General features: G+C 37.4%; 1 protein-coding gene across 5 annotated transcripts in view; it reads right to left on the reverse strand.

Annotated features, from left to right (window-relative positions):
• The window catches only part of Senp7 (SUMO specific peptidase 7), a 94,091-nt gene that overhangs the window by 31,144 nt on the left and 50,165 nt on the right, over positions 1-12,782 (reverse strand). For all 5 annotated transcript variants that reach the window (XM_041673249.1, XM_041673248.1, XM_041673252.1 and 2 more), the window contains 4 exons: positions 6,168-6,280; positions 3,091-3,275; positions 2,042-2,372; positions 599-756 (listed from right to left, as the gene is read on the reverse strand). In XM_041673249.1, coding sequence (XP_041529183.1) covers positions 599-756; positions 2,042-2,372; positions 3,091-3,275; positions 6,168-6,280 — 787 coding nt within the window. The remainder of the gene's footprint in view (positions 1-598; positions 757-2,041; positions 2,373-3,090; positions 3,276-6,167; positions 6,281-12,782) is intronic.

A 12,782-nucleotide genomic window follows, 5' to 3' on the forward strand; every position in this document is an offset into this window, starting at 1 on the left:
TTTTGGCTATCCTGGGTTTTTTGGTTTTCCATATGAGGTTGAATATTGTTCTTTCGATGTCTGTAAAACATTTTGCAGGAATTTTGATAGGCATTGCATTGAATCTATAGATTGGTTTCGGTTAAGATTGCCATTTTTACTGTTTATTCTACCTACCCAAGAGCATGGAAAATCATCCATTTTCTGGTGTCTTCTTCAATTTCCTTTGAGATTAATTTTATGGGTGTTGAAAGACATTATACCTATTTTGAACTGTGTCTCAAACTTACTTTAATGCCTCTCTCTCACCTGACTGCTACCCAACAAATAAGAATATTTCATTGGGGGCTGGAACATGACCCAGAAGATAAGGGTACTTTCCACTAAATCTAACAACTGAGCTTAATCCCTGGAACCTATATAATGGATAAAGAGAACAACTCTTGAAGGTTATCCTCTGACCTCCACAACTCTGCCATGGCCCACACATCCCCACACACATACACACAAATAAGTAAATATGTAAAAGAATTGTTTTAACTTTGATAATGAAACAATGAAAAATGTTTTTTAAAGTAACACTTAATTGCAACTCTGTGAGAAGGCAGAAACAGATTACCTGTACAGATTCACATGCACTCAGTCGCAGTTCTGACAAATGTACTTCAGAAGTCCCCTGATTTTCACTTGCAATCTCAAACTCTTGATTAGGCTGTAAGTTCAGAATTACTGAATTCTTACGTTCAATGGGTCCTTCTTCATCACTGGAAACAACAACTAAAAAGGAAAATGTGTTTTAAATGTGTTATAATAATGAATTATCTTTAATAATCATATAAAGTCTAAATATCTATATATTCAGCTTAAATCTAACCTATCGTTCACTACCTGATTAGTAATAGCTATATACAGATTCTACATCAGCATTACTATTTAATAGCTTCCTACAATCTTACCTTTGAAAAAATAAATGTATTTAAAAGATGACTAAAGCCATAAGTAAACATGGTACACTCTGGGTATTGAGTGGTCCTCAAAGATTTGCAACTTAAAAGCCTGGGCCCATGCGTGTTACTTCTGAGATGAGATGGAGCCTTTCAGAGGTGGGGCCTAGCAGTGGAAGATCCCCAGGTCACTAGACAAGGTCACTGGGGCTTGCCACAAGAGGAGCTGCTGTCCAAGCCATTCCCTTTGCTCCCTGGAGAATGAAACGTGGTTTTGCTCTACTGTATGCTCCCTGATACTTCTTGCCATCCAGAACATGCACCCCTCAGCAGCCCAAAGCACTGGGTCCACTCAATCTAGACAGAAGTCTAGGTAACTTTAAGTCAAAATAAAACTTTTCCTCATCTCCCTCTCTCAACTCTGAACCAATATCAGGATTTTATTCTTTTTTTCCTTCCCCTTTCTCTTTCTCTTGTGCTAGAGATTGGATCCAGAGTCTTGTAAAGGCTAACCAAGCACTGTGCCACTGAATTGTATTCCCTGTCCAATCTTTAACCATGAAATTATATCAGGCGTTCTGTTACAGCAATAGACAAGGTTACGAACAATGTCTAGTTCTAACCGAGTACTGTGAAATCATTCTAGATCGTGCCAAGTCCTTTCACGTCACTTTCCTGCGGGAAGGGAAATGGACGGCTAGAAGATACAGAAGCAACTCACTGTGGACTCTTTAGAGTCTTTTGAATTCTTGTATCAGTAATTTTTATCACAACCACCTGCAACTCCAGTTCCAGGAATCTTGACACCCTCATTTGGTCTCTGAGGGCACCAGGAATGCATATGGTGCACAAAACACACATACACATTAAAAATAAAAAAAAATAAAAAAAAATAAAAAAAAATAAAAAAGAAAAGAAACAAACAAAAACCTTACTGTTTACAGGCTCCATTTGTTTACCTAAATTAGTATTACATGATTCATAAGGGAACCACTGAGGATGTTTTCCCTAAAGTTAATGTACTTCCCAGAGGCCCAAACAGCCTTAGCAAATTGTGAGAAAAACAAAAGCTCTGAGTAAAGCTTTGAAAACAAGTGTCTTTACAATCTTTTACTTACTTGGTTCAGCTGAGATCAACAATTGGTTCTCTTCACTGTTTCCACCTACAAGAGACTTTTCTTCTATAGTCAACTCTTTGCCCTTCTCAGCCGGGGAAGAACTCTCCACCTCATTGTGAGAAACAGAGCTCTCCGGGCTTCTGCTGGGTGAGCAGGCTCTCCCAGAGGCCGCAATGACACCTGCTTCTTGAACGGCAAGTGAGCACACATTATTAGTGGCCTCGCTCTCTGAAGGTTCAGGTGTAAGTCCTACAGGTGGTGTTGAGTCCCAGTGACGGCTTTCACTTGACTGCTCAAGCTTACTGGAGGCTGTGGAATCATTTTCTTCTTTCTGAACATTTTTTTAAAAAGTAGAGAAATTACATTTTTCCATTTTGGTTTCCCTAAGGCACACTTCTAAGACTTAAGTTCACAAGGACTAACATAAAAATGAGAGTGAACCTTTTTACAGGACTATGAAGATAGCTACACAGCTGTGCTAACTATGCCTAGCAGTGTCACCCAAGTACAGTGATACAGTGGTTAACCTATTAAATCTGATGCCTAAGTAATTTTTAAAGAATCAAATAAAGAAATTTTCATATATGGCAAAGTCAGAGCTAAATAAACTTTAGAATCAGAGGACTTTTAGCATATTAATTTATTTAGTAACAAAAATTGCTTTTAGTAACAAAAGCAAAAACATTGAATAAGAAGGAACATCAAAAATTATGAAAACTCTCGCCACCAAGCCTGACAACCTGAGTTTGGTCACTGGTGCACACATGGTGAGAGGAGGGAGCCAGCTCCCACAAACTGTGCTCTAAGAGCCATATACACGTGTGCGCATGTGCACATGCATGATCACGCTTGTCTGTGCACGCACACACAGAAATAATGAAGTGAACTAAAAGTAATGCAATTGAAAATTTTAGAAATAAAGTTTACACAGAATAGAAAAAATCCAATAAAGTAAAAAGTTCAAAGAAAATTCATTATTTAGCTACCATTAACTCATTTTCATCACAGTACAAAATTATTTCCTATGGCATTTAAATATATCTACTCACCCCATATTCTGTTGACTTATCCAAAGAAGATTTAGAATTATGAGAATCGTGTAAATGACTTCTAAACCTTTTCTTTCTCTTCCTGGAAACTGGAGTGTGTTCCATTTCTGAATAAGAGCATGAAGTCTTCTTGTTTCTGGACCCCTCTTCAAGATTATTGCACTCTTTACTTTCAGGATTAAAATCTTTAAAAAACATAAAAAGCAAAGCTATGCCCAAAAAGTATACAAAAGTTCCTTTTACATGAGTTGCCAGTCATACTGAAATTACTATACTAACTAAAAAGCTCATTAAAACAAAACTGTAGTGACACTGGATGGAAATATAAAAGGGTGAGCCTACATAAACCAGCTGTGTTCTTTAGACAATAGATGTGAGGGCACACGGCAAATTTTATGGGGAGGAAACATCCTTTCAAAAAGTGATGAAAATGAAACAAGTAACCATGGCTTTTCTATTTGATATAAATACATTTTTGTTATTACTGTTTTGGTTTTTCAAGTCAAGATTTCTCTGTGTAGCCTTAGCTATCCTGGAACTTACTCTGTAGACCAGGCTGTGCTCCAACTCACAGAGATCTGCCTGCCTCTGCCTTCAGAGTGCTGGGATTAAAAGTATGCACCACCACCACCTATTAATTTTCTTATTATTATTTTGTATTTGTTCTAATTAGCATATAAAGTAATGAGTTTCGTTATGGAACTCATCAGACTTTTGTTTCTGTTATCAATCCTTGTCCCCAATTCCTCTCCCCAGTAACCCTGTAGCCAACCTACTTTCTAGTTTCTGACCGATATTCACACTCACTCCCACATAACTGCACACAATATTCAAATTAAAACCAAAGAGACCTCATACCCTCTTTTAATATAATATTCTAAAGATCCAAGAATATCCTGGCAAATTCCATAATTTCATTTTTCTTTAAGGCTGCATGGACTTATTTCCGGGTCTCTGGTTATATTCCAGTGGTCTGGGGTCTGTTTGTGGGAGTACATGCAATGTTTGTGATTATGGGTCTGTACTACAATCTATAGTCAGACACGGTGATGCCTCCTGCAAGTTCTGTCTGTTTGGTTTTGGTTTGGCTGTCTTTTCTGTTTCCATATGAATACTTAGGATTAATTTTCTTCATGCTGTGAAGAAGGTCACTGGAATTTGGTGGGGATTATATTGAATCTTTATATCACTTTTGGCAATATAGTCTTGTAACAGCTTTGGCTGTCCCTGATCTCACAAAGATCCACCTGCCTCTGCCCGCTGAGAGCTGGTATTAAAGGTATGTGCCACCACTGCCCAGCGGTCATTTTCATAATATGGTGTTAATTCCACTGATCCAGAAGTAATTTAAAAATTCCTGGAATAAAGTAAAACTGGTAGCACAACCTACTGGAGTGTCTGGGCTAGAGCCAAGGCAGTCCTAAGAGAAAAGCTCATGGCAAAATAACAGCCGTGTCTGTGTGCTTATGAGTGAGTGGAAGAAATTTAAAACAAAGAGTAAACAAAAGATAAACGAGAGAAAGAGCTACTGAAAACAAAAATTGGACTAGGCAGAGCCACAGCACATTACTCACAAAATCTCAAATATTCAAAGTAAGACTAAGCCAGTTTCAGTTACAAAATACTTCTGATAAAGTCAGTTCACTCTAGTCAGCCTTAACAATCAGACTTAAAGCTAAGAGCACATAAATAACACTACACTCCCAAGCTTCACATAGAGCATAAGAAATGTGTCCGCTGTAAACTAACAATCTCAGTGGCTGAATGGAAGCCTGTGTCCACAAAGTCGCTTTCTCTAGTAACTGCCCTGAAAAAATCTCAGCCAGCCTCTTGTATGCATAGAAGTCAAGTCTAGTTCCCTTAGTTTCTACGAAGTCTACTAAAAAATATGGTAGGCACCAGAGAGAGAATTAAATGATTAAGATCACTTGATATCTAACTTCAAGGACATGAACTTAATCCCAGAACCCGTGGAAAGGTCAGACATAGTTTTGCAGATGCCTGACCCCCAGCTCCAAGAGGGTAGAGGTAGGAAGCTTGCTGGGGCTTACTGGCTACCAGCCTAGGAGAAAACTGAAAGCTCTGGGTTTAAAGGAGTAGGACAAAAATGATAAACAAGAAAAGCCAACACTTTCTCTTCCTCCCGCACACATCACACACACACAGAATCCAAACAGTTATACTTGAAATGAAATACATAAATTTTTGCACAGTGTGATTAAAGAACATTTTTTTTCTCGTGAATAATTTACAAAATTACTCAGAAAACAGAATATCTCCCTTTGTTTTAAACTATCAACAATCCAAAAGAGCTCTAATGGCTAAGGTAGTAATCTAAGTTTTCATAAATTTTGGTTTAAAAAATTAAATATTAAAAGAAAAATAAAAAGGAAAGGAGTCAGAATATTATTAATATTAATAATTAATTAATTAATATACATCAGGAGACCTGTGAAGAATTTTAGAAGCCTGAGATGTATTTGCCTTCATGTTTGCTAAGCTGAATTAGGTGGGCATCCTTTTATTTATTTATTTATTTATTTATTTATTAAAGATTTCTGTCTCTTCCCCGCCACCGCCTCCCATTTCCCTCCTCCTCCCCCAATCAACTCCCCCTCTCTCATCAGCCCAAAGAGCAGTCAGGGTTCCCTGCCCTGTGGGGAATCCAAGGACCTCTAGGTGGGCATCCTTTGAGAGTTAAAAGCAGTTCTGACCAATGCATTTTGTAGCAAGAGACTAGACAATGGGAAGAGCATAATAACATTCCAGATAACAGTAATATTAATATTCATGAAAACAATTCGAATAGTCAAACTAACATAACTTCAAAGATACTTTTACTCCATACACACATAAAAAGACAAAAAGTAATATTCAAATTCAACTTTTGGGACTGGCAAGTAGAGAAAGAAATATATACTTAGGTATATAAATAATGTTCAGCAATTTTATTTGTATTAGATAACTACTTCTCTTTATTTTTGCATCTCATTTCAATATTACTATAAAATATTCATAACAAAACTGCTAAAAATAATAAGCAAAATTCTAATTCCAGTTTTCCAGCAATCACAAACCTTCAGGCTGAGTATCAGATGTCACAGAAATGCCACGGTCAGCTCTGTGCTTTTCTTTCACATTTGGAGCCTTCTTTGCAGAAATGTTATCTGTCTTTCTTGGTTTTGATCCTCTGAAAAACAGAATTGTATTAAATTCATTTCTAATAAGGCTCAAATGAATTTAGAAGACACCGACACAAATTCAAATAAAAATTCGACAGGCTAAAAATAAATTCTTACATGTAATACTATATGATAAAGATACTTTTTTAAAAAAAAGTTCATATGCTGGGTAGTGGTGGCACATGCCTTTAATTCCAGGACTAAGGAAGCAGAGGCAAGGGATCTCTGTGAGTTTGAGGCCAGCCTGGTCTAGAGAGCTAGTTTTAGGACAGCCAAGGCTACACAAAGAAACCCAGTCATGAATAACAAACAAACAACAACAACAACAACAAAAAAAAAAACCACTGAACTCAGATCTGAAAAGTTTTCACTTCCGTTTCACCCTTACATCCCAAAGGTCTTTGGGGAAAGGACAGGCTATCACACTGTATCTACAAAATGAGAAAAGAATAATCTTACATGAACTAGGTAGGTCAGAGCTCAAAAAGTAAAAATTCAACAACACAAATACCCTAATATTTAACCAGTATGTAATAAACAATTATAAGTTAAAGCTAATTGTTAATATATTTCAAAATGGTTCAAAAACAAATCTTAAGAAAAAATGAAGTTTGGAATGTGTTAACAAATTTTATCTATAGGGGCTGAAGAGATGGCTCAGCAGTTAAGAGCATTGCCTGCTCTTCCAAAGGTCCTAAGTTCAATTCCCAGCAACCACATGGTGGCTCACAACCATCTGTAATGAGGTCTGGTGCCTTCTTCTGGCCTGGAGACATACACACAGACAGAATATTGTATACATAATAAATAAATAAATAAATAATTTTTTTTAAAGAATTATCTATATAAAACTATTTAAAATCTAAGGTTCAGGCAAAATAACTAAAATAGAATATTGAGGGGAAAACAAATTTTAGTCCTTGTGTAGTGGTGCACTCAGGACGCAGAGGTTGGAAGATCTCTGTGAGTTCAAAGCTAGCCTGGTCTACAGTGAGCTTGAAGACAGACAGAACTACATTGAAAGACCTTATTCTCCCCATCCCCGCAAAAAAAAAAAAAAAAAAGGGAGAAGAAAAGAAAGAAAAAAACAAATTTTCCATGATAAGAATAAAACTTTTGACAAAAAGAAAATATAAAGCTTGGTTTAGAAGAATTGAAACTCAAATTTCATCTGAGGATTATTTAAAAGACAGGATGAAAACAGGAGAAAGTACAACATAAATAGCATCTTTGTAGTATATTTCTTTTTAAAATATATGCACAAATTTTATACATATAAGATGAGCAAAATATAACCTATAAGAAAAATGATGGAAAATATAATAAATGAATTATAAATTCAAAAGCTATAGCAACCAAATATTACCAATGTACTATCATAGTAAAAGGATCAGTCATTGCTATGATTACACTTATTCAGCTCTTTATATTTACTTTAATGTAATATTCTTTACTTAGAACTTGGAAACTAAAATCTCAAATATTCAAAATAAGACTAAGCTAGTTTAACTTACAAAAAAACTTTGACTAAATAAATTCATTCTATTTAATCTGAAGCCTCAACCATCAACTTTAGGCTAATAGCATATAAGTAACACTATAGTAGCCAAGTTTCATTTGCTAAAGATAAAAGCCTAAAGCAAAACAAAGCCTGTTTTGTTTTTTAACCACCCAGCAAAATACCACAAAGCACTATAAACAAAACTACAATGTGATCTAAATGGTTTTTTAAATTGAAATGAAATAAAAAGCAACGAGACAGAAAAACTGCAGGAGAAATTTAAAACATAAAACTGATTTTTAAATTCTCATTATTCCTGCTTACAGGCAAGATGATGCTACAGATAACAGACCCTAAAGTAGAACTGGACAGATGGCCCTGGTTGAAGTGCCTATTGCAGAAGGCACGAGGACCAGAGGCCAGGTCTCCAGCGCCCACATGCAAGAGTCCCAGAACTCATGTAAAACTGGGTGGGCATGCCTCAGTATATAAAGTGGAGAGTAACTGAGGAAGACCTCCGACACCAACCTGTGCCCTCTATATGAATACACACACTCTCTCATACACATGAGCATGAATACACATATGCACACACATCATACACACATACAAATGCAAAAAAGACCATGAAGGTATGAAGATTCCTCCAGAAAAGTCAAAGTTGACAAATACTTTCAGCACTACAGCAGGATGTAAAATCACATACAAACATCAGTAGCTTTTGTACATACCAATAAAAATGCAAAGAAAAAAGTTGGGGCAAAAATCTATTCACAATAGCTTTTAAACAAATACTTTGTGACAAGCCTAACCAAGGAAGTAAAGGATCTCTATAAATAAAAACTATGAACCACTGTAGAAACTCAAGACACTAGAAGCTTGGGAAGGCCTGCTTCCTCAGGGACGGGCAGGATTAATACTGTGAAAATGAATAATGTCACTGAAAGAAATCTACAGATTTAATATAATCCTCATCAAAATTTCAAGAAATTCTTTATAAAATTAGAAAAAAAGCAATTCTAACATCCATATAGAAGCATAGAAGACTTCAAAATAATGAAACCAATCCTGTACAGCAATGTTGGATGTATCTTAATAGCCGATCTCAAACTAAAAATTCATAGTCACATGGCAACAGCATGAAAACATACATGTAGACTAATGGAAAAAAACAGAAGATCCAACAGCCACCCCTGAACAGTCCTCATAGCCTCTGACCTCAGAAGTTCAGCAGGGTCCAGCGTGGTTAGTACCTGAAAGGGAGAACAGATGATCCAAAGAAGCTTCCGCAGCTGCAACCTCCTCATTTCTGAGAAAGGTGAAAACAGCATACACTAGAGAAAAGCCTCTTCTACAAACAGTGCTGAGAAAACTATGTGGAAGAATGAAACTATGTCCAAATTTCTCACCCTTCACAAACAACAAGTCCAACTGGATGGAAGACCTTAAAGCAAGATCTAAAATCTTGAAACTATTAGAGCAAAACACTTCAAGACATAGGCATGGACAAGGATTTGCTGAAAAAAATTCCAATATCGTAGGAAATACTTTCAAAAATTGGCAAGTAGGATTACGTGAAATTAGGCTTCTGTATAGAATATGAAACAATCATCAACTTGAAGAAACACTCTACAGAACAGAAAAAAAACTTATCAATTATATATCAAATAGGGATTAACATACAGAATCTATAAAAGAAAAAGCCACAAAATTTTAAAATAAAACAAATCATTCACTTAATAAATAAACTAATAATTTAAAGAGATAGTTCTCAAATTAAGAAACATAATTAGCCTACACATTTTTTAAAAAGTATTCAGGATCATATGCCAGTGCTGGTGGCCCATGAGTTTGAGGCCACCCTGGTCTACAGGGCAGATTCCAGGACAGTCAAGGCTACACAAGAGAAATCCTGTCTTGAAACACAAAAACAAACAAACAAAGTATTAAAGATATTTAAGTCTATCAAGGAAGCATAAGTTAAAGATACAGCGAGGTGCCAATGCATCAAAGTCAGAATCACTATCATTAAGAAAACAAATGATGGCAAGGTTACAAGGACAGGGGAACTTTTTACATAGCTAGTGCGTGTGCAAACTGACTTGGCCATTACAGAAATCAGTATAGAAAATCCTCAAAATATTAAAAATTGGACTAACATACATATAGAGCCACACTGTGCCTGGATCTATTACACAGGACATCTAAGCATATCACAAAATAGTTAAACACAACAGGTTATTGCTACACTATTCACATAAAATATTGGGATTAGAACAAGCTTGAAATTCCATCAGTAAAGGAATACATGGAGAGAATGTTGTATATAAACACAACAGAATTTTATTGTAAAGAACAGTGAAAATTATAACATTCACAGGAAAATGTTAAGTGATAGAAGGCAGACACAGAGACAAAGACTGTGTTTCTCTCAGATGAAGAATCTAGACTTTTAGATACACAAGATAGGTGCATAAATAGATACAGAAGACGAAAGTAGGAAAAGGTCTGTGAGAATGAAAAAAGAGATATAAGAGGAGTTATGGGGTGGGGACAGGAGAGGGTAAAAAATAAATGTGACATGAAAGCAATAAAGATATTTGAAGGATAGTAAAAATGGCAATTCTACCAAAGGCAATTTATAGATCCAATGCAATCCCCATCAAGGTCCCATCAAAATTCTTCACAGATCTGGAGAGGACAATAATCAACTTTATATGGAAAAACAAAAAACCCAGGATAGCCAAAACAATCTCTTATAGAATAAAGGAACTTCTGGAGGCATTAACATCCCTGACTTCAAACTCTATTACAGAGCTACAGTATTGAAAACAGCTGGGTATTGGCATAAAAACAGAGAACTCGACCAATGGAATTAAATAGAAGACCCGGATTTTAACCCTCAATCCTATGAACACCTCATTTTCGATAAAGGAGCTAAAAGTATACAATGGAAGAAAGAAAGCATCTTTAACAAATGGTGCTGGCATAACTGGATGTCAACCTGTAGAAGAATGAAAATAGACCCATATCTATCACCATGCACAAAACTCAAGTCCAAATGGATCAAAGACCTCAATATCACTCTGAACACACTGAACCTGACAGAAGAGAAAGTGGGAAGTACTCTACAACATATGGGCACAGGAGATCAATTCCTATGTATAACCCCAGCAGCACAGACATTAAGGGCAACATTGAATAAATGGGACCTCCTGAAACTGAGAAGCTTCTGTAAAGCAAAGGACACTGTCACCAAGACAAAAAGGCAACCTACTGACTGGGAGAAGATCTTCACCAACCCTGCAACAGACAAAGAAAGGTCTGATCTCCAAAATACATAAAGAACTCAAGAAACTAGTCCTTAAAATGCTAATTAACCCAATTAAAAAATGGGGCACTGAACTGAACAGAGAATTCTCAACAGAAGAAGTTCAAATGGCCAAAAGACACTTAAGGTCATGCTCAACATCCTTAGCGATCAGGGAAATGCAAATCAAAACAACTTTGAGATACCATCTTACACCTGTCAGAATGGCTAAAATCAAAAACACCAAGGATAGCCTTTGCTGGAGAGGCTGTGGAGGAAGGGGTACCCTCATCCATTGCCGGTAGGAATGCAAACTTGTGCAACCACTTTGGAAATCAGTGTGGCGGTTTCTCAGGAAATTCGGGATCAACCTACCCCTGGACCCAGCAATACCACTCTTGGGAATATACCCAAGAGATGCCCGATCATATTACAAAAGCATTTGTTCAACTATGTTTATAGCAGCATTATTTGTATTAGCCAGAACCTGGAAACAACCTAGATGCCCTTCGATGGAAGAATGGATGAAGAAAGTGTGGAATATATACATACTAGAGTATTACTCGGTGGTAAAAAAACAGTGACATCTTGAATTTTGCATGCAAATGGATGGAAATAGAAAACACTATCCTGAGTGAGGTAACCCAGACCCAAAAAGATAAACATGGGATGTACTCACTCATAATTGGTTTCTAGCCATAAATAAAGGACATTGAGCCTATAATTTGTGTTCCTAGAGAAGCTAAATAAGAAGGTGAACCCAAAGGAAAACATATAGTCAGCCTCCTGGATATTGGAAGTGGACAAGATTGCTGGGCAAAAATTGGGAACTTGGGGGTGGGGTGAGATGGGGGTAAGGGGAAATGGGTAGAGAAAAGTGAGAAGGGGAGGATGGGGGGAACTTGAGGTAATGGAATGATTGGGATAAAGGAAGGGTGGATATGGGAGCAGGGAAGTATATATCCTAATTAAGGGAGCCATTTTAGGGTTGGCAAGAGACTTGACTCTAGAGGGGCTCCCGGTGTACAGGGAGATGTCCCCAGTTAGTTCCTTGGGCAGCTGAGGAGAGGGAACCTGAAATGGCCCTATCCTATAGCCATACTGATGAATATCTTGCATATCACCATAGAACCTTCATTTGGCGATGGATGGAGATAGAGACAGAGACCCACATTGGAGCACTGGACTGAGCTCCCAAGGTCCAAATGAGGAGCAGAAGGAGGGAGAACATGAGCAAGGAAGTCAGGACCACGAGGGGTGCACCCACCCACTGAGACAGTGGGGCTGATCTATTGGGAGCTCATCAAGGCCAGCTGGACTGAGACTGAAAAGGCATGTGATCAAACCGGACTCTCTGAACATAGCGGACAATGAGGACTGATGAGAATCCAAAGACAATGGCACTGGGTTTTGATCCTACTGTATGTACTGCTTTGTGGGAGTCTAGCCAGTTTGGATGTTCACCTTCCTAGACCTGGATGGAGGGGGGAGGACCTTGGACTTTCCATAGGTCAGGGAACCCTGACTGCTCTTTGGACTGGAGAGGGAGAGGGAAAGGAGTGGGGGAGGGGGAGAGCAGTGGGGGGAAGGGGAGAGAAGTGGGAGGAGGAAGAGGGAAATGGGAGGAGGGGAGGAGACGAAAATTTTTTTCAATAAAAAAAAAAAAGAAAAAAAGATATTTGAAGGAAGAAGGGGACCA

This window comes from Microtus oregoni, unplaced genomic scaffold (assembly GCF_018167655.1).
Source record: "Microtus oregoni isolate MIOR12 unplaced genomic scaffold, Mior012 000023F_ref0000262, whole genome shotgun sequence".
Classification (NCBI taxonomy): domain Eukaryota; kingdom Metazoa; phylum Chordata; class Mammalia; order Rodentia; family Cricetidae; genus Microtus; species Microtus oregoni.